At 34.0% G+C, this 21,425-nt stretch overlaps 3 protein-coding genes across 9 annotated transcripts in view; 2 read left to right on the top strand and 1 right to left on the bottom strand.

Moving 5' to 3' along the window:
• Positions 1-13,458, top strand: part of ATPCL (ATP-citrate synthase) — a 40,145-nt gene extending 26,687 nt beyond the window's left edge. For all 3 annotated transcript variants that reach the window (XM_022084576.2, XM_022084578.2, XM_022084577.2), the window contains 13 exons: positions 777-959; positions 1,561-1,684; positions 2,114-2,229; positions 3,340-3,536; positions 4,756-4,915; positions 5,925-6,045; positions 6,811-7,049; positions 7,800-7,895; positions 8,993-9,202; positions 9,999-10,142; positions 11,007-11,203; positions 11,665-11,741; positions 11,983-13,458. In XM_022084576.2, the coding sequence (XP_021940268.1) occupies positions 777-959; positions 1,561-1,684; positions 2,114-2,229; positions 3,340-3,536; positions 4,756-4,915; positions 5,925-6,045; positions 6,811-7,049; positions 7,800-7,895; positions 8,993-9,202; positions 9,999-10,142; positions 11,007-11,203; positions 11,665-11,741; positions 11,983-12,077 (1,959 nt within the window). In that variant the 3' untranslated portion in view covers positions 12,078-13,458. The remainder of the gene's footprint in view (positions 1-776; positions 960-1,560; positions 1,685-2,113; positions 2,230-3,339; positions 3,537-4,755; positions 4,916-5,924; positions 6,046-6,810; positions 7,050-7,799; positions 7,896-8,992; positions 9,203-9,998; positions 10,143-11,006; positions 11,204-11,664; positions 11,742-11,982) is intronic.
• Positions 8,770-20,064, bottom strand: LOC110839950 (uncharacterized). Of its 4 annotated transcripts, none has more exons than XM_087351127.1 (4): positions 19,878-20,064; positions 14,494-14,697; positions 11,511-11,553; positions 8,770-10,530 (listed from the first exon to the last, which is right to left on the bottom strand). In XM_087351127.1, exons 2-4 carry the CDS (start codon positions 14,605-14,607, stop codon positions 10,415-10,417), a joined length of 273 nt encoding a protein of 90 aa, XP_087207253.1. In that variant the 5' UTR covers positions 14,608-14,697; positions 19,878-20,064; the 3' UTR covers positions 8,770-10,414. The 4 variants fall into 4 exon arrangements, with proteins under 4 accessions (XP_087207253.1, XP_087207250.1, XP_087207251.1 ...); XM_087351124.1 differs by lacking the exon at positions 19,878-20,064 and adding an exon at positions 15,892-16,001; XM_087351125.1 differs by lacking the exon at positions 19,878-20,064 and adding an exon at positions 15,892-15,986 and having other exon boundaries at positions 8,770-9,353.
• The window catches only part of nes (lysophosphatidylcholine acyltransferase 3 protein nessy), a 36,342-nt gene continuing 30,327 nt past the window's right edge, over positions 15,411-21,425 (top strand). For both annotated transcript variants that reach the window (XM_087351119.1, XM_022084581.2), the window contains exons 1-3: positions 15,411-15,845; positions 16,025-16,132; positions 21,264-21,386. In XM_087351119.1, the coding sequence (XP_087207245.1) occupies positions 15,743-15,845; positions 16,025-16,132; positions 21,264-21,386 (334 nt within the window). In that variant the 5' untranslated portion in view covers positions 15,411-15,742. The remainder of the gene's footprint in view (positions 15,846-16,024; positions 16,133-21,263; positions 21,387-21,425) is intronic.

Raw genomic sequence — 21,425 nt, forward strand, 5'->3', positions numbered from 1 at the left:
CCCTAATAATGGTTGAATCAATTGGCAGATTTTTATGGAGATACAGATCATGCTATCAGAGGCTACCCTAATCTTTGTATATATAATTCCCTAGCATCAGAAATACTGATTGGAGATTGGTGAAACACTAGCACTATTTTATATAACAGATCTTCAAAAGATTTTCAGTTTTTATTCAGTCAAATTTTTGTAGAATGCAAAACAACTGTATGCCATTTACACAAAGTTTACAGTTAGTGTGTAGTTTGGTTGCAATAATTAATTAATTATTTTATTCAGTTACATACAAGGTAACAAGATAGAACTTCAAGGTTATGTCTGACAAATTGAATGTAATGGCAACTTGTAGTAGTGAAAATTATGCGCATTAGTGGGTCATCAGTTGTGTAATTATTAAGAAAGCATTTTTTTTATATACTTCCAGCCATGTACGTTTGTGTTTACCATTTTGTTACATAGTGATAATGGGTAAGAGGTTTTACTAAATTATGGTTGCATACAGGTTTTATTGGATTTCCTTTCCTAATGTGCAGTATTTTATGTATTAGTCATACATTATATAAAAATTAAAATTGATTTATTTTGCCATAAGCAGTGTAAGCAGGTGGGTGGATCAGTCTATTTTTGATTTGATTTTTGAAAAAGCAACATTCACATTGTATGATACAGAACACTGCTTTTAGCTTTTATGCTTTCTTGACATTAGTACCATGGGTAATTGAGAGTCATTCAAGCTGTCTCATGCAGTATAAATCTTTCATTTACTCCATTCACAGGAAAGTCCTCTACAATCACGTAAGGGATCTACTAGTTCCTCTTCTTTAACTACCTCTGTGCTTAAAGAAGCAGCAAATGCAGCCAGTAGAGCAGCAGGAGGGGATACAAAAAGCTCATATGAAGTTCTGTTCACAAAAAAGACAAAAGCCATTGTTTGGGGAATGCAGACTCGGGCAGTCCAGGTAAGTATCTTGTGAAAACAGACTGACTAAGAAGTTTTCTTCTATAGAGTCCATCCGATAGAAGTTCTGTAGAACTAATATGAAATACTAAGTTATAAAAAGTACAAAATTTTTGTTTGTGATTGGGTTTTGATTGCATATTTAGACTTATGATCATTACTTACTGGTTTGAAATTGGATTTGAGCTTTACTAGGGAGCTGTTTGTTTTCTGGGTTGTAAAACCATATAATCTGGTAGAAGTTTACCAGTGTTTCTGATATCTTCTACCAGACTTTTTAGACATGTAAAATGATTTCTGATTACTTAGAAATCTGGTTAGATTTGATCTGCCCCTTTTAACTTTGTTAAAATGTAAGATATCTCATGATCTTTCATCAGGGAACACTACACATATACCTAATGTAAAGTAATTAATATGAAGATGGTTGTCTTTTGGGTTGTAGCCATGATGATGGAGGCAGCAAGGAACTCTGAAACATTTGTAAACTTCTACTAGACTACATGGCATTACAACCCAGAAGACAGCCATTTTTGTACTCACTGTCGTGAGTACCTCAAATCCTGCTTCGTTTATAATAGATTTCTGTTCTTTGTTTGCAGAGCATGTTAGACTTTGACTTTGTATGCCGACGGTCAGAGCCTTCGGTGGTTGCAATGGTATACCCTTTCACAGGAGACCACAAACAGAAGTACTACTGGGGACACAAAGAAATTTTAATTCCAGGTATAATTTTATTTCTAAAATTATCCTTATTTTTAATGTCTATATAAGTATTATATCTGACTAAATTGTACTATTATATCTTACTATATTATATCTCAAATGTAATCACTAAGCTCAAATGAAAGCCTAAACTTTACATTCATTGCTAGGAAGAATCAAATTAATTTTCTGTGAACAGGTTTGTGAAAATGCAAAATAAACAGTTCTGTTTCAAATTAACTCTTTCACAGTCATTTATATTTAGTTCCACTGTGCAGGAAAGCATGTTATGCATTATGAACATAACATTCCATTGTACTGTATTTATTATAATATCACGTAGTGGATTTTGTGAAGTTGTTGGTTTATTTGAGTGATATTTCTGGAGCCTTGTTTAATATCATTGCAAACTGATATTATGTGAAAACAGTGCTTGTTTCATTCTTGCAGTATATAAGAGAATGGATGATGCAATGACAAAGCACAGGGATGCAGATGTACTTGTTAACTTTGCATCTCTCCGATCAGCCTATGAAAGTACTATTGACACCATGAATTACCCACAGGTAATAGGATTATGTTGTAAAATCTTTCAGCAGCTGAAGTTATTCAACTGGAACCTGAACTCCATTATTGTACCCTACCTTAAACCAGTTTATTTCAGGTAACATAATCTCCCATCTATGCCTAAGTCTCAAGAGGTCTCTCTTCCTTCATTATTTTCCATACATTTCATGTTTTCCCATGTTTTTATCCTGTTCCCCCTCCCCTCTTTCAGATGATTTTATTTTCCAAATTATTATCTGATTCATTTCTGCATACTCTTTCATTTGCATATGCTTTGCCAGTTCTCTGAGAATTCTGAGGAAAATTTCAGGTTAACAAAAATACACTATTCATTGTAGTTACTGGTAAGCAACTGAAGTGGGAAGGGGGGGGGGTTGTTTATGCAAGTAAAACGGCAGGAAACAACTTCAATTTTGTAAACATGTAATCGGTTTAGAACAGTTTAGCATTCTAGGGCTTATAATGTTCAGGAAACATTTTGCTGTCTGTTGAAAAGTAAATGAAATCCATGCAAAGAGATTGTGAGCAGCTTATTCAGTTATGAATGTTAACATAGTTATTACTGCAGGTAAACAATTAATTTATGTTTATTTATTTGTTAGCAAGGTATTTGCGGATTTCTCATTAATCATGTTACAACTTTCTTCAACATTTGCCCTTAAGTCATAGTCTCAATATTGTAATGCATATTTAACTTCTTTTAGGTTTCTCCTCCAAATCAAGATATCACAAGTCTGTATTTTTAGATCACAAAAACTAATGTTTGAAATATTTGAACCTTGTAACTTACTAAAGAGACTATTAAATAACACAGCTCATATTTAGACCAACACTAATGATTGAGATTTCACATGAACATGGCTATTTCTAGGTTATAATTTGATTCTATGGAGTTGAATGTTCTGAACTTTTTCACATCTTTCCAGCAGTCTGCTATGTACATGTTCATTTATCATAAATTGTCCAAATCCATTACTCTCTTTGATGATTACTTCACAGTTTAAAAAATGGAAATGGTAATAGTTAAAACATAATAAAACCAAGATTGGAATTATATGTTATATTGGCAATATGTAATTCATTAGAGATATTTGCATTACTCTTTACAGATTCGTACAATTGCCATTATTGCAGAAGGTATCCCAGAAAATATGACACGAAAGTTAATCCTTTTAGCCCAAGAGAAGGGAGTTAACATAATTGGACCAGCTACTGTTGGTGGTATTAAACCTGGTTGTTTCAAGATTGGCAACACTGGTGGTATGATGGATAACATCCTACATTCCAAACTGTATAGGCCTGGCAGGTAAAAAGGAAAATAGTGACATCCAAGATCACGCTATTTTATTATAATACACACTGATACCCAGTTGCATTTTCAGCATTTTTTGTAAAAAATTTGCATTGCATTGTGTAGTTAGAAGAGGTGTGAAGTAGATCCACATTACATAGGATGTGTGCAACTTTACACAGTTTAGTGCCATTTTGATTTTGTTTCCATCATGGTTCATCATTTGTGTTCTGTTCCTCTCCACCAAAGTATTTCTAATTGTCAGCAGTCATGAGGTCTACAGAGTCTTATCTTACCATTTGTATGATTCTTGTTCCTTCTCTAGAAAGGAATGTTTTGGTATTAAGATGTGAGAAGTGAATGGGACAATATTTGTTAGGGAGTTTGACAAAAAGTAAATGAGTGAATTTAAGTTTAAATAGAAATTATCTTTATATACAATTACTTATGTTCTTTATTTATTTATGTTACTCTATGTTAAATGTTGCTTTCTTTACTGTTGTGTGCCATCATAAAATAAACAGTAGTAATATTTGTGTTGTTAGACGTAGTGGTTGTGTGTGGGGGGGGGGGGGCAGCAGCTGAGTAGTTATGGTGATAGTGAAAAGCTACATGGTTAATTGTATTTCCCCACAGGGCTTGAAAATTAGTCACCTAATTGTATGATACAAGCAGAAGTTAATTATAGTCTTTTATGTTGATGCACTTGTGTTAAATTATTGCCAGTACCTTTCCAGCTATTCTTTCTTATATCATCCATAGTGTGATCAGAAGGTAAAACAGGTTAAATGTGAATATTGAAATAAACAAGTGGATTGTGGTACTTTAAAAAAAAAGTTATGACATTGTATTGTTAATGAACAGGTAATAACAACATTGATGATAGTTGTTGTGGTAGTGATGTCATTGTTGTTTGTGATGACTACAATGATGATGATGATGACGACGATGACGATGACAACACTGACGAGGCTTTAGGGGTGGCAAACAAATTTTTAGTTTTTAATTTTTCAGGCCATGTTCATTTACATTACTTCCTGTAGGAAAATTATTTTTGGTTTAAGCTGTTCCACACAATCATGGTATTTCTGGGAAACAATCAAGAGTGTTCATTGAGTGTTGTCCTATATTGATAGAGATGTATCAGTGAAATGTTTCTTTGTAATATATTATTTAAAGCCAATAGTGTAACATAATGTTCCTTTATTTTTCTGTACTATTCTCTGCCATTCAGTGTAGCATATGTGTCACGGTCTGGTGGTATGTCCAATGAACTGAATAACATCATTTCAAAGTCAACAAATGGTGTGTTGGAGGGTGTAGCCATTGGTGGTGACCGGTACCCTGGTACCAATTTCATGGACCATATCATGAGGTATCAGGCAGATCCAAAGGTATATGGAAAGAATTTTCTTGCGTGATTAGTTAGCCTTTACTCCAAAATTAATGTAGTAATGTAGTGAAATTATTTTAAATTTAAATACCCAATAAAAACTGGGCTGATAGCAAGACACACTAGTGTTTTAAATAATGGTTAAATGAAATTTGAACATGTGTCATTTTGAATAAGGTATATCATTTTCTTTGTTGCATGGTTCTGATGTTTAATGAGGCACATATCTTGCAGTTGGTATATGTGTCATGTAGTGGGTTTCTCCACTCAAGTTTTATTTTTCTTAATCAGTGTAGAAACTGCTACCCCATATAAAATTGTTGTGATATGCAAGCGTTTGTATTAGTTCTTTTTATTGTTATGCTTTTCACTTGGAATTTGTGCAGTTTACCTTTATTTTTGTAACTTCATAAGAAATATGTCATCCAAGATATTTGAAATACAATCTGCATTCTGTTCTGGTTTAATTATTTTCCTTTAAAGACAATCTTGTCCTTTCTTTAAATCTTTTTTCCTTGTATTTAATTTTGATTTCTTGTTAAGATTTACTGGCAATAAACAACAAATTAAATTAAAACATACTTTCTTTGTAAATATGTGTTCATTACATTATGTGGTGGATTTTTTAATTTTTCTAATTTGTTGCAGAGTTCCATTCTTTAGTTCTTGAAGGATTTTGTATATTGCACACAAGATGCGTATATTTGCAAATTAAATTTTCTCTCTTTATATCACATATTCTATCTCCATGTGAGTCTTCCATTTATTATTGTCTGTATAATATTATTTATCCAATCACTTGCAGTGTAGAATTATATATAAAGAAAGAAGAATATTTAGTACAGTCATGTCCAAGATATTGTGTTATAGTGAATTTTGTAGAAGGTGATGTAGAAATGTTTTGTTCCATTGAAGATAAATATGTCTTAGATGGGAATTGTCTGTAGAGTAAATGGATCAGAAGGGGATTGTGTGAAGTGTTATAAGTAGTTACGTATTTCTCCTTGTAGGTTAAAATGATTGTTCTGCTGGGTGAAGTTGGAGGTGTGGAAGAGTATGATGTATGTGAAGCACTGAAGGATGGCCGCATTGACAAACCATTGGTGGCATGGTGTATAGGAACTTGTGCAGGTGTGCTATGCATGGATTGTGTACTTTGTCCATTTAAAAAAGAAACTGATTCTTGCACACACTTTTTTTCTCTAATAGTTCAAGGTCTGGTCATACTTAATAGAAATGTTTTCTTATCCATGAGCTCCTTTTCATTTACAGAGTTCTTCGGCATATTGTTGAAGATAGAATTGTTCAGTATAAGGTTATTTCTGGTTAATTGATCTATGAATAGAGTGTTTACACAGAAGAGGTATTGATTCAGATACTGACATAAATATATTGGCATTGTGGTTTCTGCCTATTTATTTTCATGTTTATCCTGTATAATACCTCATGAATCCAGAATTTCTTTAAAAGTATATGCAGGTAACTTAATATTTAAAAAAGATGCACATAGCTGTGTGGTAAGGTAGTTCCATGGGAAATGGGAGACCTGGGCTGATTTCTAATCAAAGTGTCAGCCCCCCCCCCCCCCATTTACCAGAATAATTTACATAAGTAAACCAATTTCTTAACAGATTTATAATTGCTGTAAAAATGTTGTTCTGTGTTTGGGGGAGCCTCACTACAGAATTAAATTATCTATTGACACTTGGTATTTCAAGATTACATAGCAGGCCTTTTTTATTGTCTTAAAACCAATATTGCCATTTTACTGAAGGATTCTGAGACTTGTGGTGAAGTGCTTCCATGGAAAGTGAGGCACCTTAATTCAGTTGTTGATTGGAATAACTTAGAAAAGTAAGGAAAATAATGTACATAATTTTTATTTATACCTTCTAGGAATGTTCACCTCTGAAGTTCAGTTTGGCCATGCTGGTTCATGTGCCAACTCAGATCTGGAGACAGCTGTTGCAAAGAACAAAGCTCTGAGTGAAGCTGGTGGACATGTACCACACTCATTTGACTCCCTGGGTGACATAATTCATGACGTGTATGATAGATTAGTCCAATCTGGAGTTATCACTCCTGAACCAGAGGTTCCACCTCCCACAGTTCCCATGGACTATTCATGGGCCAGGGTATGTATTTTCTCTGTACTTCATATGTCATGCAGTGAACACAGTGGTGCCTTATGACACTGACATGACAGAAGAGATTCTACTCTTAAACAGGAAAACTGTAAGCTTAAGTCTGTCCAATAGTGAAATATTTATAATATTGCAGGTAGCTTTTCTTTGGGAAGGGGGTTTAATTATAAACTCTTTTTTATCAGTTCCTTGGCCAGAGGAGTCTGTTACTACTTTTACGAATGCCAGAGACAGGAAAGTGTGGCCATAGATATAGGGAGGATTATTGTATCTCTGAGGATTGCAAGAATGGAAAATACTTGGTGAAAAGATGAATGGATGACAATGATTCTGTAATAGAGATTGAAAATAAAATTGTGACCAAAATAGGTATACTTCACATCTTTAAAGCACAGTGGGGACTATATGCACCGCCTGCTTTAACAGTTTGTAACTTTACATTTTGCCCATGTAGTTTATATATGTTTTTTTGTGATTCTGTATAAAGAGTAAGAAGCAATTTTTTTCCTAAACAGCATTGACAGTTGATTTTTGTAATGGTGAGGTGTTTTTATGGTATGGACTGAATCTTTAAATAAATATTATTTAGATCAGCTTCAGCTTTAAAGGGTTACATTTTTGTAGTACACAAAGACAGAACATGTCATATGTACAGGAAACTTCATGTGCAGGTGGCACAGTGACAGAAGACAATATTGTATGTGTTTTTGTTCAACTATATATGATGTATATGTCGTGCAGGAACTGGGTCTCATTCGCAAACCAGCTTCATTTATGACGAGCATCTGTGATGAGAGAGGGCAAGAGCTGAATTATGCTGGAATGCCAATAAGTGATGTAAGTTCTTTGTTATTGTGTTATAAGACAATGTAATTGTTATGAAAATGATAGAAATTAAAAGAGGAACTTCTCTGTTTCCTTATTTGTCATGAAATAAAATATGTAAATTCACTGTGATTGAAGTCAGCTAAAACATTGCAAGAATATTTAGCTAATTTGTGAAGTCTATTGAAGTACAAACTCTGGACAGTGAGGGTTACAATTGTTAAAAGAATTTGTGCTGAACTTTTGTGTTAGACTAGGATTAATATGTAGAATTTAATGAAATGTAAACACATGAAAGTAGTAATGAGGCAAATTAGGTCAGTAACAGAACACTAGGACAAAACCTATTACTTGCTGCAGTAAATAAATTTCACTTTTAATTTTAGAGTAAATAATTGTTATTACGTGACTGTTCTTTAATAACTGTTACTAACAGTACAGTTTAATTTGATTTTATATTTTAATTTACATTAATCTAATCTTAACAAAACATCAAAGATTAAGTTATATGAACTAATTATTTTGTATGGTTATGAAATATGATTTCTTATTGTGAGGAAAAACATGAATGACAAATGTCTGAAAACATTGCTCAGGAAAATTTTTGACTCAAGAAGGATGAAGCAAGTGAGAAGTTAGGATATTATATAATGAGAAACTGTGGTTTATGTTGGTTCTTTGTATAGTTTGGATTGTGGTATCTTGGAGGTTATAATGTAGCTTGAATGAGGAAGGCAAGAACATACAGAATTTTGGTGTTGAAACCTCATTTAATATGGTATTATGGAATAGTGAGAAGGAGATGGAAGGATAGCAGAAAGATGTAATGGGAAGTGGTTGTGAGAATGAGTGGTGGATGAAATTGGTTTACAGTTATGTCCAGTAGTGGGTTTTGATAGTAGCAGTGTTGAATCTGCAGGTTTTATTGCCATACAGTTCTTTAGTTTGTTAATTGGTAGTTACGCAAAGTTTCATATTTATTTCATTGTCTCGGTGTTCTGGAGTGAATAGTAATGGTTGTGTTATAAATTCAATAAAATATTGGATATGAAAACATGATTAATATGTAATTTGGCAAATAAATAGTGTTTCTGGCTTATTGGTTTCAGGTCTTGAAGCGTGATGTTGGAATTGGAGGTGTAGTGTCACTCCTGTGGTTCCAGCGCTGTCTTCCACCGTATGTCTGTAAATTCTTTGAAATGTGTCTCATGGTAACGGCTGACCATGGACCAGCTGTGTCAGGTGCACATAATACTATTGTCTGTGCTCGTGCTGGCAAGGATCTTGTATCATCCCTTGTCTCAGGTCTGCTCACAGTTGTAAGTACTTTTGTTTTAGTAAAATTCATCATAGGTTCTCAGATAATTTGTTCCTTTTTCTTCAGACTTTGTTAAATAAAAAGCTTTAGTTGTATAGAAGGTGGTTGACCCTTTGAAAGACATGGTTTCCATTCCCTGTGGATTCACTTTTCTGGAAGGCACAGACAAAAAGATCATATTTCATCTTTGACCCTTTTCTATTCTTTCTCACAGTTCCATGTTCATTTTTATACTCAGAATGCAACTTCTCCATCATTTACGGCCCAGTGTAGTAAATGTCAATGGCCAAACCAGTAAGGTCTGCAAAGTCATATAGACTGCAAAAGTATAACTTTTGTTCTTGAATTATTTTGAGTTTTAATATAGCATTAAAATATTTGTTGAGATTTGAAATTAATCATTAATGCTTAATTTAATATAGGACTATGCATATGAATGAAATATCTCTTATTTCTTCCATGTCACTACTTGGATCTTTGTATGAATATATATCTTCACAGTACATAGCCTGCTTGTCCTACCATTGTAACATACCATTCCAAATTAAAAGTTCAACTTGCATGAAGAGGGCATACAAAATAAATCTTATTAATGTTCAGGTTGAAATAAGGGCTGCATACTATTAACTGATAGCAGTACTGAGTATGTATGTGTCTGTTCTCATCTGTGGTCTGTAGCAATAAAGAAGGTATTTATTATAAAAATGTTTTGAACCTTAGTTCAAATGCAGTCTTTGTTCATGTCCCCCTCCACTGTTATATTACATTTATGTGTGAGCTTTCCCATTTCCTTCAAGGGTGACAGGTTTGGAGGTGCTCTGGATGGTGCAGCCAGGCAGTTCAGTGAAGCATATGATTCAGGCCTTCACCCTATGGAATTTGTGAATGCAATGAGGAAGAAAGGTCAACTTATTATGGGTATTGGGCACAGAGTTAAATCTGTAAGTGAACATCAATACATAGTGCAATAACATTATTTTATGTGAGAAAGATTTAAACTAACTCCTTGATTTGGAGACATAATTTGCTTGAAATGGAGAAGCCGTTTTATGCGTTTATGATCATTATGCTAAGGGAGATGTGAATTCCTCTTTGATAAGGAAGAAGGCCAAGACGATTTTGTACCGTCATAAGGCTAATCTTTATCAGTGTTTAGTTACCTAAAAAATGAGTTTGGTGCTTCAGTTTATGACCTCCCTGGAACAAATTGGCTTCATAACATGCCAGCATGCTGCTCCCATGTTTTTTTTATCAGCCACAGTTTTAAGGAACCAGGTAATGACATTAAGGACTCCTTGTAATTATATTTCATAAGCGACATCCACAAACCTACAGTAACATTAATAAGAACTATTGGTTACCATGTGTGTCATTTGGTCATATTGATATAGAATTTTTAAATTTAAAATAATATGTGATTAATTGGCATACTGGTAAATTTCCACATAAAAGTATACAGTGCTATAATGGTTACTTAAAATATTCACCATCTTGGGGTGGGGGGAGAATATTGATTCTTTTGGTTGAATTCTGACAGCAGACCCAGTTGAATTAAGTCTTAAATTGATTTACTAATCATTAAAATATTATTGCCTCTCTGTTCATATGTATTAGGTAGTTAATTTAAGAATTTTTTTCTTGTTTCTTTGTGTCTCCAGTTTTTAACAATTATATATAATCTGCCAAAATTTATAATTATGTAAGATCGAGGAATGGTGGTATAAATATTAAACCCTCTGCATAGCCTTGCAAAAATCACATATATTCATATTAACTAAATCTGAACTTGATATTTAATCTTGCAGATTAACAATCCTGATATGCGTGTGAAGATTATTAAGGAATTTGTAATGGAGAGTTTTCCAGCCAAGCCTCTTTTGAATTATGCCCTTGAGGTAGAGAAAATCACCACATCAAAGAAACCAAACCTCATTCTCAATGTAGATGGTGTAATTGCTGTTTCTTTTGTTGACCTTCTCAGACATAGTGGCAGTTTCACAAGGTATGTTATCATTTTAATGAAGTACACATGTGATGTCATTCACAAGGAGCACAAGCTGTACACAATTATGGGCCAAATGAATATTTAGATCATGGTTTCAAATCATGATTATAGCATGTGTGTGTGCTTTTTTATCACTGATTGTTCTCAGTGTACCTGGGATGTCTGTTAAAATCTTGGCCTTCAAGTGCAATTTGAGAATTTGGCTGAGAAGTGATCTCATGAAATATGGAAAAGATTATTTGTAGAACAGAAAACTTGTGTGATTGACTTCAGTTGATAGTTTTGTTTTACTTTTATGACTGACCTTTCTGATTTCTGCATGCCAAATGAGATGAAAAAATCTGTTTCTGAAATAGAGAGAGAATACAATATTAAAAGTTGAATGACAAGTATTATCTTTGATAGGAAGTTGAAGCTATGCTTGTGGATTAAAATTTCATTGTCTTTTTTTACCACAGGGAGGAAGCCCAAGAATATATAGAGATGGGTGCTATTAATAGTCTCTTTGTTCTGGGAAGGAGTATTGGTTTCATTGGTAAGTTTTAACTCAGTTTGTCAAATTTTGTAATACTATGCATGTGAATGCCTAATAAATATCCATTGGACATTTTACTCATAGTCATGGCTGAACTATTTGTATCTCATTATCATAATGATGGTGATGATTGTGGTGATATTCTCTCTGCAGTTTTTCCTGGTCCACTGTGATATTGTGGAAATCATTATCAATTTAAAAAACTGTTGACCTGAACATAACTGTATTAATATTTTTGCAGGCCATTACATGGATCAGAAACGTCTGAAGCAGGGTCTCTACCGCCACCCTTGGGATGATATTTCTTATGTGTTACCTGAACAGTATACTAATTGAAGAATGAAGTGACAGATGCTATTGCCAAACTTGTGGTATCTGCCACCAAAATAGTCAGATCAGACATAGGCTTTATAAATGTCCACATACAGTAAACAAAATCATAATTCCAGGATGTTAAAGAATTCGCATTGTAGTCATGTTCTGCACACCCTCATGGTACAGTTACTTTGATTTTTGACATTCTTTTGAATGGCCAGATTTACTATGTTAATGTTTGAAAGTCTATACAGTGTAGTCATGGCAAATGCTGACTGACACTGAATTTGTTTCTCAAAAAGATAATTTTAGTTCCAGAAAGATGCTGCTTTTGTCGTAGCTTGTTTGGGTAGGGTTATAACTCTTAATAGGTTGATAGAGTTGTGTTGGAGGAATAATTTCTAATCTAAAGTAAATGTGTCACACATTGACAAGGCGTTGATGATTGAGAGAATAAAACCCCTAAATGTGAGTGGAACACCAGCAATACATACATATGATGTTACAGTATGTTCATCACTTATGCCCTGTCTTTTCATTATAATCATGCTCATCTTGATAAGTAAAGACATGCATTTATTTATTGTTAGGCATTTCTTGTCAAAATTTTTTATTCTTACTGTAGTAAACAACTTCTGTGAATTTAGACTGTGATAGAAGCCACGATTGAATCAGCAATTAGGGTATGCTTTTGCACTGTAAAGAAGTATACTAGTGACATGTGCAGAGGTATATGCCATATTTCACACGTCTGTAGGCCATTTTCGTATTTGGTGTAATTACTTTTGAGCCAAACATATAGTCGTGACAATTCCCACTTGTAGTTTCACCAAGATATAGCATCTCAGAATATTTGTTATATTTTGTAGATGATTAATATATTCTTTCAGTTCTCATGATACAAGATTTTATATATATAATTCTGATAATAGGGATGTGTTTTAAGCTGATTTTAGTTCCAGTGATGTTTTGAAATTTGTGGGTGATTTGTGACAAAAGAATTCACATTCCATGCCAAGTGCAGTGAATTATCAACTCAATGACTTTTTCTTTGACTTCAGTTGAAAAATAGTATTTGCTTTGCAAAACTGAGTTTTGGGGCCTAATTTAGCTTTGACTTTCATTTGTACTATGTAAACAATATAGTGGCTGAGAATTTTCTTAAACAGAATTTCAGTTTGATGCCTGTTAAACTGGTTAACAACACTGTAATAATAGCAGCACGCTGTAGTTCCGTGTGAACACCAATTATAAGTTATTGACATACTGTGTGTTACATTCATGCAGTTATTTAATGTTTTAATTGACCTCTGTTTAAGAACATGATGGCATAATATAATATTTTATGTAATGTGATCAAACAATGCAAGGTGTGCACAAATATACTTCCATTTTTATGTTATATTCAGGAGTCTTGCATTTTTTTATTCATATGGTAAGTTGTCCAAGGTGCAGAAGTAATGACTACTGCATAAGTGTATATAAATATAATTTTAGGATCTGCTGCATTATTTACTGTAATTAGATTCCAGTCCATGCCTGTGCATGCTTTCTCTTCTGAGACAGAGGGTGAAAACAGGTACATAATAACTTATGATATTGTTCTGGAATACATTAATATTCTCTTGAATGTTTTTGCATCCAGTGTGCCATCTACAAAAACGTTTGCAGTTATAAAAGGGATTTTATGATATCCTTCCAGATTTTGAACAGTTTGCTACATCAGCAGGTGTGCTTATCTTATTTAGGCATGTCAAAAACTAATCGGGATAGCACAATGATAACAGTTCTGACTTATTCCATCAGGGAGGTTCAAGAAAACAAAGAGGGAGTGGAATTGAGCGAGATATATCAGCTTCTGCACTTTGCTCCTGATTTTAATTTATTGGGTGAAAACAAATTAAAATACAGAAGCTGTAGTAGATGTTTGTAAGGAGGTTGGTCTAGAAGTAAAAGCAGAGAAAATTAAATATATAAAGATGGCTGTCTTCTGGGTTGTAGTGAGTGTAGTCTGGTAGAAGTTTACCACCGTTTCAGAGGTCCTTGCTGCCTCCATCATCAGGGTGATGAGTCACTACCAGACTGCATGGTGCTACAACTCAGAAGACAGCCATGTTCATAGTCACAGATGTGAGAAACTCAAATCCTGCTTAAAGAAATATATATTCATGTCTTGTCATCAGACTACAGACAAAAGGTAGCTAATAATTGTTATTATTTATGCTGCATTGGTGAGGCTAGAAGTGTGAGGGAAGCAGGTATCTCTTATTTTTCAATGATATATTGTTTATTGGCATTTTGATTTAAAGGTTCTGTGTTTGAATCTGACTGTAGATAAATTTATTTTTTAAAAAAGGCACATACTTTAGAAGCATCTTTCTTTCTTAAAGTATATCAGTTATTTATACAAAAGATGAATTAGTATATTAGCCCTTACAAGAACTGGTTTCAAGACCTGACACTTTAGTAAGATGTCCAGAATTTCTGAGCTTGAATCATGGATGTTATTCATCTCTGCATGGACTTGGAGATTATGATTTGAAGTTCTCATGGTGGTGAGTATGAAGATTGCTGTCTTCTGGGCTGTAGTACTGTATAGTCCATCACCCTGATGATGGGAGACAGCAAGCAGCAGGGACCTCTGAAATGTTGGTAAACATCTACCAGATTACATGGTGGTACAACCCGGAAAAATTACATTCAGTAATATTAAGAGAAAGCAACTTTGCTGTTAGATCTTTTATTAACTTTATTGTGGGCCTGATTTGTTTGACATTTTATTTGAGATTGACATTAGTACAGTTGATTTAAGCAACAGATACTTTGATGGTCACCCATAGTACTCTTTGTTTACATTTTAAAGTGCAGTAGTATGTTATGTACCCTGTTATAGGGAACCTATTGACTAAAGCCCTTTGATTTGGATCCAGTTTTGCAGTGTGACAGTGGACCCTTTCTCCATGGAATTCCTGTCTAAAATTTTAATGTCAACACTACAGTGTTTTGTTTTCAATACAGAATTTTTTTAGAAGACATTCTCCCCCTCACATTTTCATGTTTGTTTTTGGAATGTATACTCTGTTCTGATGCCAAATGTGAAGTTCATATGTTGCACGTTATGCGAATAGTTGACAATATGCTCAATATTTCACTTACGTGCTTCCTATGATGTACGTACTATGACGTGACATTTAATTTATATAAGCGGTTGAACAAGTGTGTCTGTCAATTATGTAATAAAACCAGAAAACTTGTTCCGATAAAACTTGCGAAACGTGGTTATCTAGGGCGCGCAGCGTAAAATGGAATTACCCATAAATGACAGCTATAGTACGTGATACGGTCTAGAGTGCATGTTGAGATGTAGGATTGAGGTTCATGTAGTAGTTCAGACACAATTCTTTGTCTGCCATTCGTGGATACGTTTTACAAAGGACAGTTTCTGTGCATTCATATTACTTATGGTATATGATTTTACGTACATTGTGGCTAAAGACAAGTATAACAGCGTGTAGACATATTTAATGTGTAGTGATGGTTGTTATTCGTTTCTGACGAGAAACGTGGTTTATGATATGGCCGTGTTTTTTGTGTAAAATACATTTTCGTTGCTTGTTGAGTCTGAAATTTGAAATACCGCTTCAATCAATCTCGTACTCGGCATTTTTCTTATTTTAAAATCAAACATGGATGGTGCGAGTATGTCGAGAGGTACGTTATTAAGCCAGTTGGCATACTCACTAGGAGCCCCGGAGCCAGCACTGCGTTTGTTGGTGTCAGTTTTAATAGGTAATGTACAATTGCATATATTTCACATGGATTTATTAATTTTTACCTGTAGAATATAAGGAATTTGTAAAGAAGCAGTGTGACACACTAATGAGGTTATCTTGAACATGTTCGACCACGTATAGTATGATTTTGTTGCTGCACGTTGGAGTATTTGAATTTTTGTAATCTAATTTCAGGATATCCACTAGCTATAATACATAGGCACACATTATATGGACACCTACTTCAATATCAACATCTCTTTTTTGTAGTGAGTGGTTTAAGCATTGGATACTTCAATTATGGTAAGTGTTCAGCCACTTCTTTTTAAGGGATGACCAGATTTTCAGAGTTGGATAGAATAGAATTTAATGTATTCACTTTCCATTGATTTTCCATAATACATGCCAAGGATGTGGAACATATCATTATATGTATATCAACAAATAAAATACCAGTACAAAGGAGGTCCTTAGTGCAATCATGTCAAAGAAGAGAATTGAATTTCATGATTGCCACATTGGTCCGAAATGTGTTGTTCAAGTAACATTATGTGGAAAGTGAAGTACAGAAAAAACCAGGATTCAGCATAACCCACTAGGATGTTTTACTACCAACCTGACCAATACAAATTAATTAATTACAGCTTTGTTAATAACTGTTTACAGTATTTAATAAGTTTTAGTTGAAGTAAATTCTTACATTGAGTTGGAGTGAGATAAATGATAATTTTTCAATGCTGGCTTAACACTTTTTGTTTTGTGTTATACCATCAGAACATTAGAGGACTTTCAGACAAAACTGATGAATTATCACTGTCCATTAATCATACATTCACACCCCATATTCTTCCTTTAAGTGGACACATCAGAGATCTTACAAGTCAGTCGTAAAAATTATACTTTAGGAGCTAGTTGCTGCAGATAAAATGTGGCAAAAGGAGGCATGAGTATTTTTGTTAAAAATAATTTAAAATTTAACCATTTAAATGTACTGCTTCACTGCAAAGAACAAGACATAGAATTCTGTTATGCAATTTGGAATCTAAACACTCCAACATATATATCCTAGCTATATACAGAACTCCCACAGAAGATTTTGAATTTTTCTTAAACAGGTTAGAAAGCAATATAAATTATGTTTACAAACCTACAGCTGAGTTTATCATTTGTGTCGACATTAATATTAATTATCTTACTGAAAGTTACCACAAACAATGTCTAAACTCTCTGCTAGCATCTTTTAATCTCATGTTTCCCCACAAGAATTCAAAATTATTCTAATACTGCCATTGGCAATGTTTTATAGACAGTTCCTGTTTCTTTTGAACTGGTGATAGGTGGGCTGTCTGATTGTGATGCACAACTTCTAGTTATAAAAAAATATAGAATCAGTCTGCAGTTTTCATAATTACAGGAAACAAATGAGATATAAATGAAGACACTATTAAAGAATTTATAAGACATCTATGTAATAAAAACTGAGTCTCAGTATTAAACAGCTGTGATGTAGATCAAAAATTCAACACATTCCTAAATATCTTTTTAAAATATTGAAGCAAGTTCCCCATCAAAACATTGAAAAATATATATGAAAATAATGAGTGGATGACTAAAGGCATCAAAACATCTTACAAACATAAATGAGATCTTTGCCAAAATAGTCAATCTACTAACAACCAAGTAATGAAAATTTGCTACAGGAAATATTGCAAGATACCGACTTAAGTCATTAAAGAGGTTAATACAATTTCTAGAAAGAGTAAAGAGCATGATTTTTCACCTAATAGAGAGATTTAACTTCATTCTGGAAAATTTCATACTGCTACTGACTGATTACCAAGATAACTTAAAGGCACTCTATATGAAGTCTGCACAGCTTCTGAGTAAAGTTGTTTATATTTCATCATAACCATGTTAATTTTTTGATTTGAGAGAATTTATTATACTCTTAATTTTATTTACTATTGTGGGCATAAGATTTATGTTTGGAAAGGTTTTAGGAATTATCTGAATAAGGTATATTGTTGAATTTTCTTTTGTTATGGTTGTAGTTTCATTGTTTATTATTTCTATAATTGTTTTAAAGTGTGCATTGAAATGATTTGTTAAGAGTTTAGAAGTTTTTAATACTAGAGCAGGGCGCTCCTTTCGGAGCTCCTAGGGGGGTTGGTCAAGTTTGTAAAACGCAACCAACCTTGGTTAGTCCCAAAGGGGAGTTAGTTTAGTGTCTCATTCAAGTGTTTTAACCCCTGAGTAAGAAACTAAATTAACCCCCCCGAATGGGGGGTTTAAACACTTGACCAACCCCCCGAAGCGGGTTGGTTGAGTTTTAAAATCTTGAGTAAGACACTAAACTAACACCCGTGTATAAACAAATATAAGGTGATATTGTTAATGACGTCATTTTTTGACGACAACGATGGCTAATCCTTTCGGAGCACTTCCTGTAATCTGATATTTTACTTCTTTACGTCACTGATCAGAGGCCAACAGTTCTTGGCTAGTCAACTATCTACTTCTCTTGTGATTGGATTAAATTCGTTTTCGCGAATAGCGATTCTATAGCGAGCGAACATTCCTCTTGTTAGACGATCACGAACTTTAGCATCTTTCAGTTTGAGGTCTTTATGCCATTGCATTGTGCCGTAAGGAAACAAAAGGGGATAGACAAAGGGTTCAACGAATGGATTCATTGTCGAAAGACGTTTGAGTCTTTGCTCCTTTGTACTATAAACAACAACATACGAATCAGGAATGTCACCGTCGTCGGTTTTAGGACACACAACAGCGACGTCATTGCTCCATTTTGGATTGTACCTGTTTTTGTCGTCTCCAGGAAGCATCGACATAACCAACTTTAGCTCCGGTTTAGACTCGTTGTTACGCTCAGCGTTTTCTTTTTCAAGCTTGTATTGGTAGTTCATCATACGATAGGATTCTGCGTGGACGTTAATGCGCGAAATTATATTAGTTAATTTCGTGACAATTTCTTCTTTGATGTCATCTTTGTTGTCGCCTTTCGAATTCCGACGTGCATTTTCGATTCTTTGTTTGACGGCTTCTTCTTCGTCGATCATAAACAGTTGACCAAAAGTTGCATTCTCATTATCTTTCGGAAAAGATGCCGCATTCATGTTATAATAAATTTGGCCATGCAATTTAAAACAATATGGCCCTGATCGACTAATTCCGAAGTCCATGAGATTCGCTTGAAATGATGCGAATGCCATCATGTTGTTGTAAACACGACATTTGTTGCGAAAATGTCGAAGAGAAAAGAGTTTTCTAAGTTCATCAGGGTATTCAGGCAACGAATCAAGCACAACCTTTCCATGTGCACAACAATCATAAAACGATTTACTGGAACGTTGAGTCGATTCATCAAGCCAGTGAAGCGCTTTGCAATGAATACAGTCATAGTTCATAGGTCCGAGATAATGTTGTTGATGTTCGTCGTTGTTAAAATGTGCTGCTATTAGCAGTCTTTCTTGGTTCTTCATTACTAATTTACTTTGATATCTAATAATTTCCTTTTCAGCGTCTTGTTTTATTTTCTCCTCTGTTCTTACCGAATAAGTTTTTCTACGTGTGTCGTTAATATGGTCTCGTCTATCAATGTAAGTCTTCTTTCGCTCTTCTTTATTTCTTAAATACGTCTGATATTTCAGTTTCTTACGTCGCTGTTCAGAGGCCAACTGTTCTAGGTCAGTCAACTTTCTACATTTATCAATGTAAGTCTTCTTTCGCTTTTCTTTATTTCTTAAATAGGTCTGATGTAGTTCTTTACGTCGTTGTTCAGAGGCCAACTTTTCTAGGTCAGTCAATTTTCTACATTTATCAATATAAGTCTTCTTTCGATTTTCTTTATTTCTTAAATAGGTCTGATGTTGTAGTTCTTTACGTCGCTGTTCAGAGGCCAACAGTTCTTGTTCAGTCAACCTTTTACGTCCAGCCCCACCCTTGCAAATCTTCGTCTCAAAATCGATCATAAAGTCAGTTTTTATAATAGTTTTCATAATCGTAATATATCGAACGAGTATCACTTTACCTTGTTGGAGTTGGTACTTCAAATACTTGATAACTTCTTCTTTCACTTTCCTGATGTTTTAGGCCAACTGTCAGTCAATATTCAAGAAAGCGGTGTGCTGCTTCTGGAGCAGTGATAATGCGACTGACTTGATATTCTTTGATTTCCTTGTTGTGAAGCGTTATTTGTTTACTCGGCATTGTTGTGTTGACATTGTTGATGACGTCATTTTTGACGACAAATAGGTTGACGACAACGGGGAATCAGAAATTTTTATAGTAGACATTATCATTTGTCTTTATTAATGGGGTCACTACTTCTGCAGAATATTCCCCTGTTTCCTTTTTCATTATTTTCCAGACTGCTTAAATGTTAAATACTCTATTATTGTCTGTTGAATTTCCCCAGAAAAAAACTCCATGATATGATATGTTAGAATGTAAATAAGCAAAGTAAAAAGTTTGCTTACTTGTTGTGTGTATTAATGGATGTGCTGCCAAGGAATGGCATAGTAGCTAATGTGCACTGAGTTTTGTGCCTGTCATGAATTATTTCAATGCATTTTAGTATTTTAAAAATATTTTTTTAATCTTTGCATTTCATGTAAAGATTTAAAGGCTTGTAAGAACTGCAGTACAATTGTCAGAAATAGCACAGAGAGAAGCTGTTATAATAAAGTGAATTTACCATATTATTGTAATATTGAAACCAAGTAAAATACACATTTCCATCAGACATGATTGATTTTAGTCAGGAGGGACTTCCCTTCCATTATCTGAGGATGGAGCACCTTCATTAACATTGGGCATTATGATCATCTGAGAAGCTGGATGGCTGTTGACTGTCACTGGCAAAAAGTTTGTTGATGTATGAGTTTTATAAACAGTCTAGTGAAGTTAAAATTATTCATTGTCTGGAATTTTCCATCATCCTTGTTTAAATAGAAGAAACCAATGGTCCAGTGACGGAGACTACAGACCCAGCTGAGCAGGTACCGCTTGCCTGAAGATGGAAATAGAGCCAGTTTGTGAAACATCATGGTTTCTTCTTTTTAAACAAGGATGATGGAAAAAGTCCAGACAATGAAATTTTAAGTGTAATCCACTATTGTCAGAACCCTTTAGAGTTGAGTCTAGTGAAGTGTTAAAATTAATATTTAGTAAGCATTATGATGTCCATCATTAATGACACAATAGGAATTAATGGTGTTTCTAAACAATTGTGCTTTTCATTTATTTATTCATATATATATAGTTTTTAAAGACAGGTGGCTAGCTGGGTGTGTAGATAAATAGTTAATGTGCGTTCCATAGATCCTACTAAGGATGAGAAACAAGTTAGAATACACTTACTAATAACGCTACATTAATAATTAATTTAATTTTTTACATATCTTCTGTCTTTCAGGTTGGGAAGTTTTACACTCAGTTGCTTCTGTGCTGGTTGTATATGGTGTCTTGAAAATCATTGGTGGTACTTTAATCTCTGTCATATGCATCTTTATATTCACAATGGGCTATCTTTTAGCAGGTGAGTAGCCTCAAATGACAACAAAATGGATACAGAAAT

Source organism: Zootermopsis nevadensis, unplaced genomic scaffold (genome assembly GCF_977971745.1).
Source record: "Zootermopsis nevadensis isolate Lab colony 2312 unplaced genomic scaffold, Znev_1.0 Znev_ptg000018l, whole genome shotgun sequence".
NCBI lineage: Eukaryota > Metazoa > Arthropoda > Insecta > Blattodea > Termopsidae > Zootermopsis > Zootermopsis nevadensis.

Excerpts from the sequence above, each read along its gene's own strand:
- LOC110839950 (XM_087351124.1), bottom strand. The coding sequence starts at position 15,954 with ATGTTCAAGATAACCTCATTAGTGTGTCACACTGCTTCTTTACAAATT. Across the intron at positions 14,698-15,891 it reads AAATTCCTTATATTCTACAG|AGGTCCCTGCTGCTTGCTGT; the intron begins GTAAAAATTAAT and ends CCAACATTTCAG. Across the intron at positions 11,554-14,493 it reads AGGTCTTGAAACCAGTTCTT|AAACAGATTTTTTCATCTCA; the intron begins GTAAGGGCTAAT and ends TCTCTATTTCAG.